Source organism: Saccopteryx leptura, chromosome 1, assembly GCF_036850995.1.
Source record: "Saccopteryx leptura isolate mSacLep1 chromosome 1, mSacLep1_pri_phased_curated, whole genome shotgun sequence".
In the NCBI taxonomy this organism is placed as follows: domain Eukaryota; kingdom Metazoa; phylum Chordata; class Mammalia; order Chiroptera; family Emballonuridae; genus Saccopteryx; species Saccopteryx leptura.
Genome location: NC_089503.1, coordinates 273032022 through 273053690, shown reverse-complemented (window position 1 = coordinate 273053690; position 21669 = coordinate 273032022). Strand labels below are relative to the sequence as shown.

General features: G+C 48.7%; 1 protein-coding gene across 1 annotated transcript in view; it reads right to left on the bottom strand.

Annotated features, from left to right (window-relative positions):
* Nucleotides 1-1878: 1878 nt before the first annotated feature.
* POU6F1 (POU class 6 homeobox 1) overlaps nucleotides 1879-21669 on the bottom strand; it is a 32828-nt gene continuing 13037 nt past the window's right edge. The window contains exons 2-11 of the mRNA XM_066353836.1: nucleotides 19927-20021; nucleotides 17455-17650; nucleotides 12378-12499; nucleotides 11249-11474; nucleotides 10467-10720; nucleotides 9680-9808; nucleotides 8908-9111; nucleotides 6031-6172; nucleotides 5324-5492; nucleotides 1879-2872 (exon numbers count right to left, since the gene is read on the bottom strand). Coding sequence (XP_066209933.1) covers nucleotides 2527-2872; nucleotides 5324-5492; nucleotides 6031-6172; nucleotides 8908-9111; nucleotides 9680-9808; nucleotides 10467-10720; nucleotides 11249-11474; nucleotides 12378-12499; nucleotides 17455-17650; nucleotides 19927-19974 — 1836 coding nt within the window. The 5' untranslated portion in view covers nucleotides 19975-20021 and the 3' untranslated portion in view covers nucleotides 1879-2526. The remainder of the gene's footprint in view (nucleotides 2873-5323; nucleotides 5493-6030; nucleotides 6173-8907; nucleotides 9112-9679; nucleotides 9809-10466; nucleotides 10721-11248; nucleotides 11475-12377; nucleotides 12500-17454; nucleotides 17651-19926; nucleotides 20022-21669) is intronic.

Below are 21669 nucleotides of genomic sequence, written 5' to 3'. Positions count from 1 at the left end.
AGACAGACTTCTGCGTGCACCCCAACTGGTATCCACTGGGCAACCCCTGTCTGGGGCTGATGCTTTGCCAACTGAGCCACTGGCTGCGAGAAGGGAAAAGAGAGAGAAGTAGGCGAGGGAGGGGAAGAGAAGCAGATGGTTGCTTCTCATGTGTGCCCTAACTGGGAATCGAACCTGGGACTTCTGCAGGCTGGGCCAGTGCTCTACCCCCTGAGCAAACCAGCCAGAGTAACTGAATCCTTAACAAACTCCAGTACTTTAACTATTACAGAAAACTTGTTTACAGTGTCCCTCCCTTATCTGACTGAGACAGGTTGAAAACCTTGAACTTGAGTGTAGAGCCTCTCACTTGGAGACATTTTCCTGGAGAGCTGGGACAGGCAAGATGCCCACCTGCTTCCTCACTGCCACCACAGGTTTGTTGGTCCCACTGCAAGGGGCAAAAGTGTGTGTATGTGTAGTCATTTGACACACAACTGTCACCCTACTGGCAAGGCTACCAAGAGAATGGCCACACTGGTACTGCAGGGCCTGGGAGGGACCAGCTGTAGGCAGAAACGGAAACAGCATGCCAGAGAAAGCTAGGCTAGGAGGTGGCTGCCAGTGACCAGCAGAGCTGGTGATATGCCCTTGCCTGGCAGTCACATCCTCAGGGTGCATCACATGAGGTGCAGTGGAGGGCAGTTACTAGAGACCTGGCTCTGTAAGGATAAGAACAGTAAAGAGAGGAGGTAGCTAACCCCTGTGACTTGTGTCCCTTTAGGGATGGTCTACACATGAAGGCTGGGCTCATCTAAGCAACACCTCTCAGTGTCCTTCTGACTTCCCGGAGTCACATGCTGAGTTCCAGTGGCTGTCCAGCCTCATTGAAGCTGGGAAACTCACCTAGGAGCTCGGATGAGATGTAAACCCCCAATGTGCCATAGTTGCCATCTCTAGAGGCAAAACCCATCCTGCTCCAGGGGTATTTTTTGGTTTATTGGAGCACTGGGGGCATTGTTACCCAAACACAGGGTCTAAGACTCTGGAGAAAATAAGATTTCCCCTCCAATATCCAAGGCTTACAGTTACAAAGAAAATCAGTTAAGTCATCTTCCACAAGAACCTTCTGGGGCTGCCATCAGCTCTTTCTGGATGTTGGTCTTTCCCCCCAGGCCTTGCTCTCTGGTTTTATTGTTTCATTTGACACTTCTGAGAAGGCCCCTGGGCCGGGTTAGAATGTGAGGACAAGAGAAAGAGCCAGCATTTCTTTCCTCATTTTTCTCCAAAGTGCCTACTTGCTTGAGCAGGGGATTTTCCAGGCTGGAAGTTCTCTTTAACCCATACTGTTAGGGGTGGGGGAAGAGATAGTCATGGACTGATATTAGATTAAATCTGGAAGAACTGCCTTATTTAATATGCCATAGACTCAGGTCAACTCCAGGACAGCTAGAGTTCACTGATGCTTCCTTCCAACATGGATTACAAAAGAAAAGATTCTGCTTTAGTGCAATTTTCCTCCAAAGGAACCAGGGAGAGGTGTGTGAGGAGGTGACATGTTCTGGCCCTAGGGCTATGGAACCTTCTGACCTTGAAGCCGAGGCAGACAAGAGTCTGACCTTCTGAGCAGCACATCACACTTTTCAGAATTGAGTCTCTTGGGTCCTTTCAGGGGATAGTGTGCCTGCAGGCGAAGAGAAGGGTGAGGCTGTGTTCTACTGAATGAGCTGTTATACCTGCCACACTTACACAGAGGAGCCAAGAGAAGAGGGTGGAAAGAGAATTGAAAACAAGAGCTAATGGCCAGTTGTTAGGGGCTGCTAAAGCCCTGCCCCAAGGGTGGGGAATTTCTAGTTCCCAACCAGAATTCACCCTTCAAAAACCATGTTTGCAAAGTGCTTCTTTTTTTTTTTTTTTTTTTTTTTTTGTATTTTTCTGAATTTGGAAATGGGGAGGCAGTCACACAGACTCCCACATGCGCCCGACCGCGATCCACCCGGCATGCCCACCAGGTGGCGATGCTCTGCCCCTCTGGAGCGTTGCTCTGTTGCAACCAGAGCCATTCTAGCACCTGAGGCAGAGGCCACAGAGCCGTCCTCAGTGCCCGGGCCAACTTTGTTCCAATGGAGCCCTGGCTGCGGGAGGGGAAGAGAGAGACAGAAAGGAAAGAGAGGGGGAGGGGTGGAGAAGCAGATAGGCACTTCTCCTGTGTGCCCTGGCCTGGAATTGAACCCATGACTCCTGCACGCCAGGCCGACGCTCTACCACTGGCAAAGTGCTTCTTTAAGTGACACTACAAATACCCTCCCTCAACATGACCAGCGGAGCTTGGTGCTCTTAGTGGGCCCCTCCACCCTCCCCATGATGTGCAATATATGAGGGACGGACGGGAGGGAGGCAGCTGACACACATGCACACGGTGGAGTCTTGAGACTCAGGACAAGCACAGTCATATGTAGTGGAATGACAGTGCTGTCATGACCATGGCTGCAGCAGGGCGCCAAGGAGCAAGTACAAAGTGCTGGAACACAGAGCTGGGGCTGAGCCCTAAGGGATCTGAAAGACGTTCAGCTTGCTGGTGTTCTTGAGCGTCTGGCGCCGATTGCAGAACCAGACCCGCACGACCTCTCGGTCATAGTTGAGCTCCTTAGCAATCTCGGTGATTTCCTGGCCAGTGGGCAGGGGGTTCTTCTCGAAGTAGGCATTGAGAGCCACTATGGCCTGGGGGGTGAAGGAGGTGCGGCGTTTGCGTTTCTTGGAGGGCTCACCTCCCACAAACTCCATCAGGTTCTGCTGGCCTTCCTGGTTCCGGAGTTCAGCTTCATTCAGCCACTTCTCCAGCACCGGCTTCAACTTCTGGGCACTTTTGGGCGTGATGTCCAGCTTCTCAAACCTGTAGGTAACCCAAGCCCAGGAAGGGAGAGTGAGAGTGTCTTACTCCCCACACCCAGGTATGAACACTCCACTCAAGAGGCTACTCCTTACCACCCCCACCAAGACCCTCCTAGCTCAGTCAAACCCAAACTTCTCGGACTGTCCTGTATCCTAGGTGATACAGAGGGACCATTTGCATAGCGTTAGTTTAGTAGTGCAGTGATAACAGTGCAAATGCTATATGAATCATTCCAGAACTTTCACACCCAAATAAGGGAGGTCCTATCTTTTTATTTTTTTTATTTTTTTATTTTTCTGAAGTTGGAAATGGGAAGGCAGTCAGACAGACTCCCACATGAGTCCAACCAGGATCCACCCGGCATGCCCACCGGGGGCGATGCTTTGCCCATCTGGGGCATCGCTCTGTTGCAACCAAAGCCATTCTAGCACCTGAGGCACAGGCCATAGAGCCATCCTCAGCGCCCGGGGCCAATTTTGCTCCAATGGAGCCTTGGCTGCGGGAGGGGAAGAGAGAGACAGAGAGGAAGGAGAGGGGGAGGGGTGAAGAAGCAGATGGGCGCTTCTCCTGTGTGCCCTGGCTGGGAATCGAACCCGGGACTCCTGCACACCAGGCCAACGCTCTACCACTGAGCCAACCAGCCAGGGCCCCTATCTTTTTTTTTTAATTATTCCTTTTTTTAAGAAAATTTAAGCGAGAGGAGGGGAGATACAAAGATAGACTTCCACATGTGCCCCAACCAAGGTCCACCTAGTGACCCCAGTCTGACTCTAATGCTCACAGCCAAGTCATTTTTAGCGCCTGAGGTGGAGGCTCTGTGGAGCCATCCTCAGCGCCTGGGGCCAATGTCCTCAAATCAGAGAGAAAGAAGGGGGAAGGGGAGAAGAGGAGAAGCAGATGGTTGCTTCTCCTGTGTGCCCTGACCAGGAATCAAATCTGGGACTTCCATACGCTGGGTTGATGCTCTACCACTGAGCCAAACTGCCCAGGGTTTAATTATTCCATTGATTTGAGAGAGAAACGGAGAGACAGAAGCATCAACTCATTGTTCCATTTAGTTGTGCACTCATTGGTTGCTTCTCATATGTGCCCTGACCAGGGAGCAAACCAACAACCTCGGCAAGCAAGGACAATGCTCTATCCAGTAAGCCACCTGGCCAGGGATTGAGGTATTATCTTGAGAGGACTCCAGAGACTGCAAATGAATGTCATGAGTCCTGTCCCCCTCTAATTATATCTTCATAGAAGCATCACTACATCAGACTACTCTTTCTGGCTAAGCTCAGATGTAACTACAGACATTCCCAACATGGCACTATATCTAATAGCCACTCTAGTCTATGGAACTGAAAGGCAGATGAAATCTTTCTACCATCCCTGAGCCCATACACTCATTCTTGTTTGAGACCCTCTGCTACCCTTCCTATGATACTGGCACCAGAACCAGTTTATATGCTGCACACAGAACACCAGCTACATCACTTTAGAGTCATGCCTTATAAGACATAGAGATGGGCGCATGATAGGGGTGCTGGGGGTATATACTTGACAGCCATGCCAGAACTGAAGTTCCCACCTTTGTGACTAGTTTCATAAGCTGTATTCCTTTTTCTCTAGGATTCCCGAATGGATTAGGGTCTTCGATTCCCAGAGATAGACCATGTCAATACTCATGGGCATGGCTGGTTAGCTCAGTCATTTATAGCACAGTTCCAAAAAAGCAAGGTTGCACATTTGATCCCCAGTCAGGGCACATACAGAAGGGCAATGCAGCACGACTAAGTGGAGCAACAAATGGGTGCTTCTCTTTCTCTCTCTCTAAAATCAACCAATAAATTTTTTTTTAAAAAGAGAGAGAAAGACTATGGAAATGTTCAGGATTGGAGGATAAACATCAGAGGCCCCTCAGAAGGACCTGATCAGACTTTGGCTACTTCAGATTTTCATTTCTATCTATTTTTGTTGTTGTTGTTTTTTAGCAAGGGGGGTGCAGACAGGGACAGACAGACAGGAAGGATAGAGAGATGAGAAGCCTCAACTCATAGGTGCTGCACCTTAGTTGTTCATTTATTGCTTTCTCATATGTGCCTTGACCAGCAGGCTCCAGCTTAGCAAGTGATCCCTTGCTCAAGCCAGTGACCTCTGGGCTCAAGCCAATGACCATGAGGTCATGTCTACGATCCCATGCTCAAGCTGGCGACCCTGTGCTCAAGCTGGTGAGCCTGCGCTCAAGCCCATGACCTTGGGGTTTTGAACCTGTAACCTCAGCATCCCAGGCAGATGCTCTATCCACTGCGCCACCACCTGGTTAGGCTCGTATTTTTCCTTAAAGCAGCTTTCCTTATTTGGAAGAAGGCAGGTGGAAGAGAGAATATAGGAGTCAGACACCCAGGTCCCTGTGCCTCCAGGCAGCTGAGCAGGCCCTGGCCTTGTTCAGGCAGCCTTACTCACCGGCAGATGGCTGACTGGCTGTAGGCTGGGCCTTCTGTTGCAGTCAGAGCCTGACCCACCTGGGTCTGTGTGAGGCCAAGGGACAGCCGCCGGATCTTAAAGTTCTTGGCAAACTCCCGGATCTCTTCTAAGTTGATCCCATCCTCATCCAGACTTGAGGTGTGTGGCTCTAGGCCAGAGAAAGGGGCCAGGAGTGAGTGCAGAGGATAGACATTCATTACTACTTATCTGGCACATTGGCCTGGTTTGGTGGAGAGGGATGAGGAGATTTGGCCCACATTCCTTGAGACCCTCATTAACCTTGTGCCCAAGAGAAACAGGACTGGGGGAATAGGGTTTGGACCAACCTTTCTGGAGTTAGGGCATCTATTTTCAAGTTCTTCCAGCTCTAACTGCTGACCCTCCCCATTTTCCCTACTCCTGGACCCCAAGCACATCTGTTGGCCATCCACATTCCTCAAATACTGGATGAGAGACCACAGGAGAGATAGCCAATAGCGTGGCTGGTCAGAGAAACAGCCTCCACTATCATCATGCCTAGAACCCAGCTCAACAGGACTAAAAAAGCCAGACCCTGGCACTGAGTGTTTGCCCTTCCCCTTTGGACTCTGGGAAATTTATTAAGGAGAGCAGCACCTAAAGAGGTCAGGGTGTCCAAATAAATGCCTATGTCCCCTTCTTCACAACCTCCTCCAGGAGCCACTTACTGGACACCAACTGGCTGACAGTGGGCGTCTCTGAGCAGGTAATTGGGATGGGAACAGAAGCAGATGGCTTGGCCACCGGAGCTGAGCTGGCAATGACCACAGCAGGCGGAGGCATGGCTGGTGTAGGCTGGATGGGGTGTACCTATGAGAAGACAACAAACAAGTCCCTATTGACCACCTGCCCAGCTCATGGGGTTGTAGTCCCTGCATGGACCAGAGATGGGCAAAATGGGCATGAAATTCACACTCCTACCTGTGTCCCATCAAAAAGCAAGAGTAGAAGCTACTTATTATCACCCACCAATGATCATGACCTCCAAAATAAGCACAGCACCATGTCCCACCAAACTGGAGCCTCATAGCCACCTGTGACACAGGCAGGTCAGAGGTTCAGGAAGGCTCAATATACTTGGTCAAAGCTCCAAGTGTCCACCCTTAAGATAACTACTCTCAGATCTCTGCCCTCAGAGGAGAAACTTAACCTAATTTTAGAGCCTTCCAGACCCAAACATTCATTAATAGAAAATCAGCAAGTACAAGATGTCTGGTACCTCCTTACAATGATATACTGTATAGCCATTTAAAAGAATAAGGTATATCTCAACTACTGGCATGGAAAGAGGTCAGAGTCATAATGCTAAGTGAAAGAGAAAAGTCAGGTGAAAAACAGGTTTTATGGAATAATTCTTTCAAAAAATACATATGAATTTCCAGAAGAAAATAAAAAGGAGGTGGAATTAGAAGGGATTTTTACTTTTTTTTTTCTTTTCCAAGTGAGAGGAGGGGAAGATAGACAAACTCCAGCATGTGCCCCGACCAGGATCTACCCAGCAACCCCCCTCTGAGGCTAATGTTCTGCCCATCTGGGGCCATGCTCAGAACTAAGCTAAATAGTGTTTGAGGCATCTTCAGTGCCTAAAACTGATTTGCTCGAACCAATCCCAATCGAGCCATGGCTGCAGGAGAGGAAGAGAGAGAGAAGGGGGAGGGTAAGGGGTGGAGAAGCAGATGGGCACTTCTCCTGTGTGCCCTGACTGGTAATTGAACCAAGGACATCTGAACACCAGGCCGATGCTTGACCACCGCGCTAACTGGCCAGGGCTGGGAAGTTTACTTTTTTACATTAGACATAATCTTGGAATTTTTATAAAAATCATCTGTCATTTATAATCAGAAGAAATTATAACTATATGAAATTAGTATTTTTAGTGTTTTTTGAAAATGCTTCCTGAAAAGTTCAAATTTTCTAGGATGGGCCCTGTTCCCTGGAATCTACCTTTTAGTAGCTTTCAAGTCCACTCCTTGCTTCTCAAGTCCTCAGGCTTAGTTCAGTCTTTTGTCTAACTGTTTAACTCACCTCCATGCAGGTGACAAGGACTTAAATCTCAACATAGTCTAGTTCTTGGCTCCACCCAATGACAGAGGAAGTTTGTTTGTTTTTTTTTGTATTTTTCTGAAGCTGGAAACCAGGAGAGACAGTCAGACAGACTCCTGCATGTGCCCGACCGGGATCCACCCGGCACGCCCACCAGGGGCCACGCTCTGCCCACCAGGGGGCGATGCTCTGCCCCTCCGGGGCATCGCTCTGCCGCGACCAGAGCCACTCTAGCGCCTGGGGCAGAGGCCAAGGAGCCATCCCCAGCGCCCGGGCCATCCTTGCTCCAATGGAGCCTTGGCTGCGGGAGGGGAAGAGAGAGACAGAGAGGAAGGAGGGGGGGGGGGTGGAGAAGCAAATGGGTGCTTCTCCTATGTGCCCTGGCCGGGAATCGAACCCGGGTCCCCCGCACGCCAGGCCGACGCTCTACCACTGAGCCAACCGGCCAGGGCCAGAGGAAGTTTTTTTAGTGTACATTTAATTAGCCCTTTCCTTGCTAAAAATCCTTCCATGACCCTTCACTAGCTAATAATAATAGTGATAACAACAAAAACACTGTTTTTCAAGTGCTTCCTGTGTACTAGAATGTTAACTGCCTATGTGCAATATAGGTCCTGTAATACTCAACCTTCTGCAGTTGGTCTTCTTATAATCTCCCTTTTACAAATGAGGCTAAGAGATTATTCACAAAGCTGGGAAGTGGCATACCACATTTGAGAACCATAGGCCTCAACAACTGGGAATTTGTTAAAATGGGAATTCTTGGGCTCCACTCCACACTTACTGAATAAGAAACTCTAGGGTGAGCCTGGGAATCTGCATTTCAACAAGCCCTCCAAGTGGTTCTAATGCACACTCGGGTTTGAGAACTCCTGCACACTATATTTCTTGCAATTTCCTAAAGATAAAATACTCTTTTGTCCAACTCATTCCTTTAGATTAGTTCAATGTCTTTCTCTATGAAGCCTTGTTGAACTCCCCAGTCTGTTGAGAGCTCCTTTTCTGGTTCCCTTATGACGCCCCTATCCTAGTCTTTGTCAGGCTGCCTTGTACTTGCCTCCAGTGCTGGGCTACCTAAGGCTAGGAAAGGCGTCTTATTCATCTCTATATCTTCAGCACCTGGAATACAGTAGGCACTCAAAAACTCCTCCTGGGATGAATAAATAAATGAATAATCAAAGCCACAGTACAAAGCAGAGGGTTAGGGGGATGAAGGGGGAAGAGAGAAGGGATGCAGAACTAACCTCCCAGAGCATTTCCTTTGAACACCTCCTCCTGGGCCTTCTCAGAATGGCACTGACCTCTGAGGGCACATAGACAGGTGTTTGATGTGTGTAGGTAGGGGCTGGGGGCAGGGGTGCATCTTCCCTGGGCAGAGCAGGTGTGACTCATGTGAACCTTCTACTCTGGACTTCCCCTTACTTTGGGAAGGTACCCTGCTTTCCCAGGAGCTTCAGAAAATAACCTTTTGCCTGCCCGATCCCCAACCGCAGCCCTTGTACCTCACTCTTAGCAGGGGACTCAGGTGTGCTTGGCTTCCGGACAGTCACAGGTGGAGGCAGGGGGCTGCTGGCCAGGGTTGCAATCACCTGGCCTTGGGCGTTCAGCAGCAGCTGAGGGGTCACAGCCTGGACCTGCAGGCTTTGGGCGGGTGCTGGGGCTGCCACGCTAGCCGAGTTCACTACCCATGGAAGTGTTCCAATAACCTGGGAGGAAATAAGGCAGGGGCCCTAAGTTGAGGGCAGTGTCCAGCTCCTCTCCCAACCCAAATCCCAACACTAGGTGAACTGGTTAACCTTTAAAGGGAAGGATTCACAGTCTGGGGGCTGCTTCCTTTATTCTGTCTCCAGAGCTGTGATGGGGCAGAACCAGGTCTGCACATAGAGTCATACAGACTTGGAGTGAATCCCTGCTCTGTCAGTTTAGCTGAGTGGCTTAATTTCTCTGAACCTCAATCTTCTTCCCTGTGAAATGGGAATAAAAATCTCTACCTCACAGATCTGTACTCAAAGTGAGATGATGTATAAGAAAGCACAGAGACTGGCCACAAAGTAAGTGCTCCATAAATTAAGTGGGTGTTCACCTCAACTAGAGTGGGTACCTCTAGGGCAAGGTAGTGGCTAGGCCTGGTCTCAGCATAAGCAGAGAGCTGCCACACAGGAGATATGAACAGCAGCCTGACATCCTGTTTGAGTTTCTATGACCCTCAGTCCAACTCTGGTCCCGGCCAGCTTCTCCACAGCCCCCATCCCTTAGCCCTGGCCGACCACTTGCCTGTCCCTGAGCATTGGTGAGGATCTGACTGCTGATCCCTGGCATGCTGGGAATGGCGTTGGCAATGACTGGAGTTGTAGTGAGGGAGCCCAGGATCTGGGTCTGTCCCCCGATGGAAGCAGCACTGATCTGTGGGTGGAGGAAGAGCCTTGCTCAGTGGCTAAAGGGGACAGAAAGAACCCAAGGCAGAAGGAAGAGGGATCAAGGCATTGGGGTAGGGAGGTAGGGATGTGGAGCAGATATGAATGTGGGCTGCAGGCCCATGTCCACCAGGTGAATAGTATCTAGGGCTAGGGGTGGCAGGCGGTCAGCTGGGACAGGTAAGGTCAAAGCCATAAAAATGTAGCTGGCTAATCTTTCAGGTCAGGCCCGGGAGGGTTTAAGGGCCAGACTGGAGTGACTGATGTGATTCTAGTCACATCTAACAGCTCCACTGCCAAGCCAGAAGCCACACTGGACAGATGTTGGCATGGGGCTGTGAGCCTCTAGCTCCACCTTAGTGACAGCTCACAAGTTTGCAATCCCCAGACATCATCCCACCCTCCAAGGCTGGTCCAGTGGTTCAGGTTCTGGAGAATTTGCCCAGCCCTCTTGGCAGAGGTTGTTTGCTCTTGTCTGGGATGGACGGGCTGGCAGCTTCCAAGGGAGCCCATCCCTGCTGATGTGTTAAAAAAAAAAGAGCCGTATTCAGGGAGCTGGTACTCCACCACCTTCCTCCCGTCAGTTCCACCCCTGGCCCAAGATTTGGTCCATCCCTGGTCAGCCCTGGGTGAGGGCAGCAGCTTACGATTCCTGGGCTAAATGCGAAGCCTGCAGGCTGCAGGGTGATCTGTGGGGGCGTGTCCACTGGCTTGGGGGCGGGGGCGGTAGCGGTGGCAGCAGGGGCCTGCGGGAGAATGGCAGGTGTGGTCTGCAGCAGCGGTGGGGTCTGGATCAGCGTCTGGGGCTGAGCTGGTGGCCGTGGCTGGGTGGGCGAGGAGACCTGTACCGATGGGGCAGCTTGTATGGGTGCCGGGAGAGCGGTGTTCAGCACGGCAGCTGCTATGGAGCAAGGCAGAGACAGAGGTGCTCAAATTCCTAGCCAAAGCCCAGTGCAGCTCCAATCCCAAGGGATCTGGCACGAAAAGGAGAGAGGGTTGGGGCAGTGGGGCAGGGGACAGGCAGCTGTGATTCCCTTGATCCTCACAGAGGGCAGCACATGCCAACATCTCTCATCCCCCCTCCCTTGGGCCTGGAGATGTGTAGGTTCAAAACCAGAAGTTGCGTCTTCTTGCAGTCCTTCTCAGGAGGCTGGTCATGGGCTGAATTCTGGTGTGGGGGGAGAGGGGCAGTCTCAGGCAGTTGGCTGAAGTAAGTGAGGCCTGCTGAGCCAGCATGGTGTCATGGCTTAGAGTCCCGAGGTGCTACATCAGCTTTGTGGCTGGGTGCCTGGGACACCGGATCCAGACTCCAGGGCTGTTGCACTGGGTGGGCTGCGGGTTCTGAGTCCAACATGGCAAGCCCACGTGCAGGAATGGCAGTGGTGGGTCGTGGGGGGCCTGGTACAGTCCTGGGGAGATCTGCTGTTACCTTGGAGACTGGCTAAAGGTGGCTTGAAAATTCCCCCCGTAGGAGAAGCAGTGGTCAGTCCTGGGAGGGCAGCCACCGTTGCTGTAGGAATTGTCCACACGGCCAGCCCCTGCTGACCAGCCACTTGACCTGCAATACTGATGGGGATAAGAAGAGGTTGAGTAACTGCCCCTGCTGGAACCATAACTCCTGTCAGAACTGTGGCTAAGTTTTCCTGAGTCAAGACCTGCAAAAGCAAACAAGATTTCAAAAAGAAAACAAAAAATAAAAAAATCAACATCGACAGTGCAAACACTGGATCTCTGAGACCCAGCTAAGAACAAACAAAGCATTCTGAGGGCACCAGGGGAAAGGCTGCTTGAAGGCAGGGAAGAGACAAGCCCTAACCTGAGGCTCAGCTGTGAGGGGTGTGCCTGACCAGACTAACCTGCCTTCAGAGAAGCAGCCCAAATCAAGGACAGGACCTGGCCCTGCTCACAGGACAGCAAAGGGTGCACAGGCCTCTTCCACTACAGGCTGCTGCTGCTTCCCAGCCTCCTCTGGGCCCTTACCCGCAGGACCAACACTTTGTGGCCAGAGCAGGGGCAGAGGCTGATGGAACCCAAGTGATCAAGGGCCCACTGAAGCTTCTGAGCAGCTCTGATGGAGGCCACCCTTTGATGGATGCTTCTGAAATACAGCGAAAGGTGATAGGGAGCCTGGGAGATGCCGGAGGCAGCTAACTGCTGGGGTTCCCCCTCCCCCCACCACACACACACACTATGAGGACTTTAACAATGCAATCATTAACTCTTCCAGGCATCCACTGGAGGGAATGACAAGGGCAGTCACTCATTTAATCATCAGATAAACAGAACGGCCTGTGCCATGAAAGAGTTAATGAACCTACAATCCTTTCTGGACCCAAGGAGATTACCTGGAAAATGCAGGTCTACTCTTTTCCAGTGGGCCTGATTTCGGGCAGGGGAAAGGCCAGGGGTGCTTAGTAGGGGACTCCCACCCTCAAGCCACAGCCCTTTCCCTGTCCTGCCCAATGAAGTTTCCAGATCCCAAGCCTACTCCACCTTGGTGGTCCCATGCCTTGCTTCTGCCCACTGTTCTCTGTCCAGCTCCCAGGGGTGGCTCTTACCTGGGGGGCAGCTTGTATAGCCAGTGGTGTCAGGATCTGCGATGCCTGAGGCTGGCTTGAGGCTTGGCTAAAGGTGGTGACATTAGGGGCAGGGCTCGAAGGGGTCCCAGGAAGTGACTTCCCTTCATGTGGCATTGAGAGAAAGAGGGACAAAGGGTAAGCCTGGTGTGAGCAGAGGGGTCACTGGGCTAGAATATCTTGTCTACAGCTTGAAATGGCAACTATCAGCCTCACACTGTATTTCTGCACAACCCAAGATAATCCCTGGCTTTCCCTTGCCCAGAAGGCAGATTCCCAAACGCTACTGGTAGTGACAATAGGAAACTGGAGAGCCTTATTCGCTCCAAACATAGCCCTATTCTGTGCCAAACATAGAATATAGGAACTCTTCTTCCCACATTTAGATGAAGAAAATGCAGGCCTATGCACAGCTGATTCTCAGTCTCTCATTTCCTGGCTCTACAGAACACTGTGACCTATCACATAATCAGCAGAGGGGCCTGAAGTGAACATGTATCTGGGAGGGAAGGAACTAGATAGGATCTATGGGAGCAGCTTCCCTTGGCTTATCCAGCAACTGGACCATTGCTCAACCCACCTTTAGACTAGTTTTTGGATGCAGGGGAAGGGGCAAGGATTCTGCAGGGTGAAGTCCTTGAAATGACAGTCCCTAAATATTGGACATGTCTTTGCCACACTCAGGATCACAATGGCTCTACAGGCCAGGTAGCTCTTCTCTGCCAGTCCCTGAGGTCTAACGCCTGGATGAGCAGCTTTAATGAGCTTCTAAAGGAACTTCCTGTAAACCAAAGCTTTTCATCCAGGTTATAGCTTCCTCTTGCTGCCTTGATTTGTCAGGTATTGGGGGTGCCCACCAGGAAGCCTTTTCAAAGCCACGCAATGAAAAGGGTTATTATGTTCTATCTGATGAGCCATTAAAAGGAGTGTAGGTATCGGGTGATGGGTACATGGCCAGATCAGTGGCCTCTTAATACTGTCTGGGCACAGGTTTCCAGGACCATTACTGATCAGAATGCCTGGGAGTGAAGGCAAGTAACCTCTCCTCTCTCTATTTTTTTCAATTACAGTTGACATTCAACATTATATTAGTTTCAAGTGTACATCATAGTGATTAGACATTTATATAACTTATGAAGTGATCACCCCTAGAAGTCTATTACCCTCTGACATCATACATAGTTACTATAATATTATTGACTATATTCCCCTATGCTATACTTTACATCCCCATGACTGTTTTTATAACTGGCAATTTGTACTTCTTAATGCCTCTTTCCTTTTAAGCCCCCTTGTGGTACAGCACACAGTTACCGTGGGAACCACTGAATTAGATAACCTTCCAGCCCCGCATTCCCAGCCCAATCTGAAAAGGCACTGACTTAACTCAGGACTATACTGCTCATAGCACATAATAAAGACAGTCACATTGTTTAAGGAATTAAAGAGACAAACAAGCAGCAATGAAAGCCTTATCAAATCCTAAAATAAAACAAAATGTCAGATTTATTTCCACTGTGGAGGAAAAATACATTTTTAACTACTGGAAAAAATCAGAGAAGGCAAGGATAATCTGATCCTAGAAAAATTGTAAAAACATTTTGCTTGACAAATATAATGAACTATAAAAAGGAAACTAAAACATATCAATATGATAAACATGAATGATAAAAGCTTAACATCTGAAGATATAAAATATTCATTTTATTAGAATATATCTCCAAAGTAGGATCAAGGGGTCCAAGAGTTTGCATACATTTAGGACTTCGGTCACTTCTTGCTAGACTGCTTTTCAGAAAGACTAAACCAATTTATAGAAACATCGACAATGTATCTGTTTCTTCACGGCATCACCCAATGTAGTGTTTACTGCTGTTGATTGTTGTGGCCTAACAGGCAGGTAGTACCTTATAGCCATTTACCTTTTCTCTCATTGATAGCAAGATTTTGTATTTTTTCATATGATGACTTCTTCCTATATAAACAATTGATTTCTCTTCAAAACGAATGTGAGTGGACTATACTGCAAAGAAAAAAGTTTTTTTCTGCCTGACCAGGTGGTGGCACAAGAGATAGAGCATCAGACTGGGACGCAGAGGACCCAGGTTTGAAACCCCAAGATCGCCAGCTTGAGTGCGGGATCACCAGCTTGAGCGCGGGGTTTGTGACTTGAGCGTAGGATCATAGACATGACCCCATGGTTGCTGGCTTGAGCAAGGGGTCACTCACTCTGCTGTAGCCTCCTCCACCCCTTGTCAAAGCACATACGAGAAAGCTATTAATGAACAATTAAGATGCCGCAACGAAGAATTGATGCTTCTCATCTCTCTCACTTTCTGTCTGTCTGTCCCTATCTGTCCCTCTCTGACTTTCTGTATCTGTCATAAAAATAAAAGAAAAAAGAAAAAATATTTCAGCCTGGCCTGTGGTAGTGTAGTGGATAAAGCGTCAGCCTAGAACACTGAGGTCGCCAGTTTGAAACCCAGGGCTTGCCTGGTCAAGGCACATGTGGGAGTTGATGCTTCCTGCTCCACCCACTTCTCTCTCTCTCCTCTCTAAAATGAATAAATAAAATCTCTAAAAAAATTTTTTAATTGTTTTTTTCAAAGGACTAGTACAAAGATATTCAAAGCAGCACTGGTTATGACAATAAAAAAACAGACATTTGACAATAGCCAAAACCAAAACAGGTTTTTTTTTTGTTTGTTTGTTTGTTTGTTTTTGCATTTTTCTGAAGCTGGAAACAGGGAGAGATAGTCAGACAGACTCCCGCATGCGCCCGACCGGGATCTACCCGGCACGCCCACCATGGGGCGACGCTCTGCCCACCAGGGGGCGATGCTCTGCCCATCCTGGGCGTCGCCATGTTGCGACCAGAGCCACTCTAGCGCCTGGGGCAGAGGCCACAGAGCCATCCCCAGCGCCCGGGCCATCTTTGCTCCAATGGAGCCTTGGCTGCGGGAGGGGAAGAGAGAGACAGAGAGGAAGGTGCGGCGGAGGGGTGGAGAAGCAAATGGGCGCTTCTCCTGTGTGCCCTGGCCGGGAATCGAACCAGGGTCCTCCGCACGCTAGGCCGACGCTCTACCGCTGAGCCAACCGGCCAGGGCCCAAAACAGGTTTTTGAATCTGTCAGTAAAGGAAAAGAGTATCTGAAATAGCATGGTGGTCAGTGTCATACTACATATTCTATACGTGGTGGTTCCAGCTATAAAAATATGTATGTGTGACAAGGTATGGGTAGTAACTTAGAGTGCCATAAATCACTAGATTTTTCTTCACTATGGAAAAGTTCCCTATTATTTAGCTTTATTTTGTTTTAAGAGGAAATGCTTCTTGCCTGACTAGTGGTGTAACAGTGGATAGAGTATCTACCTGGACGCTGAGGTCCCAGGTTCAAAACTCCGAGGTTGTCGTCTTCAGGACAGGCTCATCTGGCTTAAGCATGAGGTCACTGGCTTGAGCAAGGGATCATTGACATGACCTCATGGTAGCTGACTTGAAGCCCAAGGTCGCTGGCCTGAGCAAGGGGTCACTTGCTCTGCTTTAGCCCCCAGGTCAAGGCACATATAAGAAAACAATCAATGAACAACTAAGGTGCCACTACAAAGACTTGATACTTCTCATCTCTCTCCCTTCCTGTCTTTCTATTTCTATCTGTCCCTCTTTCTGTCTCTGTCAAAAACAAGACACTCACACTAAGGTGAAAGTAATTGACTTAGGGCCTCTTCCTGGGAGCAGATTTAGATAAGGAGCAGAATTAAGATATCAGAAAAAAATAGATATGGAATATGGTTAAAAGGGTAAAAATGGAAGTCAAGGCACTGTGGATAAACCTGGGACACCTCTCAAATTTTCTGAAAAGGGGCTCCATCCCCACAATGGAAAGGAATGGGAAGGGTGACTGGCAAGAATCCTTGTCCTCTCTGTCTGCTCTCCAGGGCACTGGACCATAGAAACACAGGTAATGCCCCATCCTGGCCTCAATAAAAGCACAGCATTTCCTGGTAAAGGGAAAATGGTCATGTCTCTTGTCACTTCTTTTTTCAAAAGGGGGTAAAATAAGCCAAGTTATTAGGGTCCCAAATGAATCTGCACACTAATTTTCAGGTAAAGCAAAGGATGTGAGGTCTTGCAGTTTTCCTTGTTAAGGAGATGCTGTTTCCCTGAAGTCTGTCTGTTCTCATTTGCTGTCTTCTTGGCTTCCCAGCCCTACCAGCCCAGATCTCCAATCTAAGGAACGGTAGATAAGCAGAAGGCAAGGGAAGATGGATCCTGGTGTTCTGTGGGAACTGGCAGGGGAGACCTTACGTTTCCTGCAGAAGGAGATAATCTGTTCTACACGGTGTTAATGAGAAAAATTAATGAAATGGTGCCCTATGGCAAGAAAGCAGGGCCTGGTACCAGCCCGAGCCTTCAGAACAGCACCGTTGTAGGTAATTAGGGGAGATAGTGTGCAGGGATCAGCCATATCCATACCCATGCAGGAGAATCACACCATCACATCACCTCTGGATGACAGCAGAAACAAGTCATCAGGTTTAACTCACACCAGCCCAGCCGGATGTAAGGAGCTAGCATTCTGCGAGGTCCTACCTAATGTACATACTTAGTCCAAGGTAGGTAAAATGCCCTCCTATTGCCAGCTTCTGGGACCTCCCAGCTGTACTACAGCAAGTCAAGTTGAAAGGGCTGGCAGGGCCCTGAAGGTCTAGTGCTCTCTGCACTGGGCCTGAAGGTCTCTTTAGGTCTAGGAGCACACTCGGACATTTATTCAGTCCCCTTAGCTGAGCCTGGCCACTCTCCACCCACCTTACCCTGACCCATCCCAGTTTAGGTCTGGAAGTGACTGAAACCAGAACTAAAGTTTCAGAGATGAGGAGTGCAAGATAGCCCTAGTAGCTGACCAGAAATACAGGCCATGGCCAAAGGCTGTCCAGTGGACAGGAAGACAACAAGACTCTAAAGCCACCTAAGTTCCAGGGACTTGTGCTGGCTCCCCAGGGAACCACAGGCAGGGACTTGGGTGGAGCAATACCAGATGGGGGCAATGGCCTCATACCAGCTGCCTCTGCAGAGGAGTCTGGGTTGTCTGGTCCAGCTTCACCAGTAAGTTCACTGGCTTCAGCAGAGCCTCCACTCTGGGAGCCCTCAGCGGCCACACCCTCCAGTCCTTTGCCCTCCTCCTCAGCAGGGATCTGGGCATCTACTCCGACTTCCAGCACGCGGATGGTTTCATGGCCTGACATCACGATGACCTACAAACAGAGTACAGGGAACATTTCTGGGGAATGGGGCAAATATAGACCTTTCTGGGGACCAGAGCTCTGGGTATGGCTGGGGGAGAGAGGAAATGGCACCTGAGGATGCAGACTTCCTTTCCCAAGGACTGTGAGCTCTTTGAGAATTCCAGAGCCTGGGGCAGGCCACAGCTCCTGGATTCTAGAGAAGGAGCAGCTAGGAGAAAGTAGGCCCCAGGGGCAGGGGAAAAGGCCTGACATAAGCTAGAAAAAGTCCCATGCAGCCAAACCACTTGGGGATATTTCTATTTGCTCCCTTTCTTGAACTCAGTTCAGGAAGTGGTAAAAGATTCATCCCACAGCCTTGCAAGGATGTCCTCTTGGCTCTAGGATATTGGTGTGTGGCTATGTGGGCTCCTAGCACAGTATCCACAGCTTAAGCTGGGTCAAGAAGCAAATCCTGCTCCATGTCCCTTGAGACCTTATAGAAGTTCCCTCAAAGAAAGAGCAGTGGGAAACAGGTGCTCCATAACGTTAAGTAACTTTTTCAGCTCATGATTCTTTTATTCCAAAACTCCGGGGTAAAGGCCAAGACTTCTTTGCGAGCTAAATTCCTGAATCCTGAAGATGTAGCCTCTCGCCTCGCCCCACTCCCTGGACTAGAGCTTGTACCCTGTGGGCCTGTGACTACAGTTGTGCCATCTGCTGTGGGCCTGCTCTGACGCTGAAGGGAGCTTCCATGCCCCAGCAACGCGGTGCCCTGGGCCTCTTCCGAACACTAGCTCGCTTCTTCCTCTGCTCAGACAGCCAGCACTCAGCTCTTTACCTCTGGCACTGAAAGGCTTCAGATTGGCCCATTAAAAATCAAGGACATTGTACATTAACCCTTTGAGTAGTGAGTTTTTTTCATGCTCGCTGACCCCCAGAAGTGAGTTTTTGTTTTTTTTTCTCCAAAAATGAAATTAGTTCCAGTTCCAGTTTTATTCACTTAAAATCATATTTGTTTGGTAACCAATTTATGGAAACAAGAAAAACATACATTTGTCTTTTTTTTTATGTTGCCTTACACATTTTTAAAATTAATTGATCGTACTCTGGATGGTCAGGAGGCACAAGGACGTACATGAACGTTCGTACTACTCAAAGGGTTAAAAAGCTCTCTGTCTGGCCTTCCCTGCATTTGGCCTGTGCCTGAAGCCACTCCCACAACACACTTCTTACGCCTGAAAATTCAATCCAGCCAGAGATTCTGCTGGAAAAAGTGGCAGTATGACCCATCAGGGGAGCTGGAATGAAATAAATCCCCCAAAGCAGTTGTCTTCTGACTCAAACTTGACCTATGAGGAACTTCACTCTAATTACATTTTAAGAGTTGTTAATCTTTTTTCTCCTTTTAAAAATTACTTAAGTAATAAATGGTCATGGCAGAAAAATTAGAAAATATATATAAGCAAGAAGAAAAAATTAAGAGCAAATTACCCAATACAGTCGTCCCTAGCCACATCACAGTTCACTTTTCGTGGTCTCACTGTATTGTGGATTTTTAAATTGTATATATCTAATTTAGTATCGCAGATTTTTCACTATATCGCGGGATTTTGCATACACACTGTATCCAAATCTTTCCCTATGTAAACTTATACATATTTGTTCATTTTAATTTCACTTTTTAAAGTCATGGCTTAGCCCTAGCCGGTTGGCTCAGTGGTAGAGCGTTGGCCTGGAGTGCAGAAATCCCGGGTTCGATTCCCGGCCAGGGCACACAGGAGAAGCGCCCATCTGCCTCTCCACCACCCCCCCTCCTTCCTCTCTGTCTCTCTCTTCCCCTCCTGCAGCCGAGGCTCCATTGGAGCAAAGATGACCCGGGCGCTGTGGATGGCTCCTTGGCCTCTGCCCCGGGCGCTGGAGTCGCTCTGGTCGCGACAGAGCGACGCCCCGGAGGGGCAGAGCATCGCCCCCTGGTGGGCAGAGCGTTGCCCCTGGTGGGCGTGCCAGGTGGATCCCGGTCGGGTGCATGCAGGAGTCTGTCTGACTGTCTCTCCCTGTTTCCAGCTTCAGAAAAATACAATAAATAAATAAATAAATAATAATAATAAAAAATAAATAAAGTCATGGCTAAAATCCCCAAACTTAGCCCCTTGAGAATTCCTAGCTGGGAACTACCTGAACAGGTGAGGTCATCATGAACTTTGGTAAGAAACAAATGATGAGGGTCTCTATGGGGTCTTCCTACTTTCCCATACCTCTTGGTCCATCACTCTCACTCCCCCACCTCTTTTTGCCCCAGAAGATACCTGCTCATTGACAGTCAGAGAGGACTCTGGGCCAGCTCCTGGATCCATGGTCACTTGTCAGGGTGGAGTGGGGGCCGGCCCACACCTAGCACATCCTGTGGGGCAAAATGGGATGGGAAAAGCAAAGGCTGATATGACTCAGTAATACAATTTTCATACCATCTCAAAGAGTCAGAAGTAGAATGGAAGGAAGAGAGAGAAGCTAAGTTTTCCCAAGTATTTGTAGACAGAAAGGATTGTAAGGACTTTAAAACTAAACTGCCTCGTGCCTGACCTGTGGTGGCGCAGTGGATAAAGCGTTGACCTGGAAATGCTGAGGTCGCCAGTTCGAAACCCTGGGCTTGCCTGGTCAAGGCACATATGGGAGTTGATGCTTCCAGCTCCTCCCCCCTTCTCTCTCTCTGTCTCTCTCCTCTCTCTCCCTTTCTATCTCTCTCTCTCTCTCTCCTCTCTAAAAATGAATAAATAAAATAAAAATAATATTTATAAAAAAACAAAACAAAACAAAAACTAAAGTGCCTCGCTTCTTACAGCATCCCAGAAGAACCTACACTCAGAAGAACCAGGGGGAGAAAATAAGAAGAACCAGGATAACAAGAGGAAAGAGAAGGCCAGGCATCTGTCCCTGGGAGCCCCCCCCCCCACCATTCACTGGGAGAGAGACAACTCAACAGAACCCAAGGCAACTGTGACCCAGGCACTCAGAACCTCAAACATGGACAAGGAGCACGTTGGGTGTCAGAGTGCTTCTCAGGGAAGGAGTCTAAGCAGACTTTCTGGAAGAGACAGTAAAAATAGTAATAAATTAAAACATTAGTCTCAAACTTTAATGTGCATGATCATCTGGAGCACTTATTAAAAAACACAGAACCCCAATGAGAAGCAATCAATGAACAACTAAAGTGCTGCAACTATGAGTTGATGCTTCTCTCTCTCCTTTCCTGTCTCTCACTAAAACAAACAAACCAACCACAGACCCCCCAGATTCACCCAACAACCCCAGAGAATCTAACTTAGCTGGGGGGTCCCACAGAATCAGTTCGTAGGTGATTTTGTGGCAGTGGCCCAAGGGCCATACTGGCCTTTTACAGTGGAGGCAGGATGGAGGCAGGACAACATCCCAGACGGCAGGGCAGTCTGCCAAATGCAGTGAGGAGTGGGAGAGGCCCTTGTAAGGAAAGGTTGTAGCTGGAGCTACAAACCATATAGTCATAAGAAATAAAAGTAATAAAAGGGGCAGATAAGTTTGGACACTTATATGGAAAAGAAGGAAATTAACATTTATTTTGAGTGGTTATTGTGCTAAGCATTTTATGTAATCACTTATGTATTACTCATGCCAGCTGGGGGCATTATTATCACCATATAGATAAGGAAACTAAACTCAGAGAAGTATTGTGGATTCCTCACCTTTCCCTTCACTTTCTTCTTTCATCCCTGCATTATTTGTTTGTTTTACTTTTTTTGTGTTTTTATTGAATGAGATAAAATCCATATAACATAAAATTCACTATTTAAAAATATACAGCTCAGTAGATATTAACACCTTCACATTGTTGTGCAATCATTACCATTATTTAGTTCCGGAATATTTTCATCACTCCCTCCCAATCCCACACCCATTAGCAGTTAATCCCTTTCCCTGCCACCCCTCTGTTTCTGACAACCACTAATCAGCTTATTTCCTAAGGATTTTCTCCATATTTCATATAAATGGAATCCTACACTATATGTCCCTTTGCA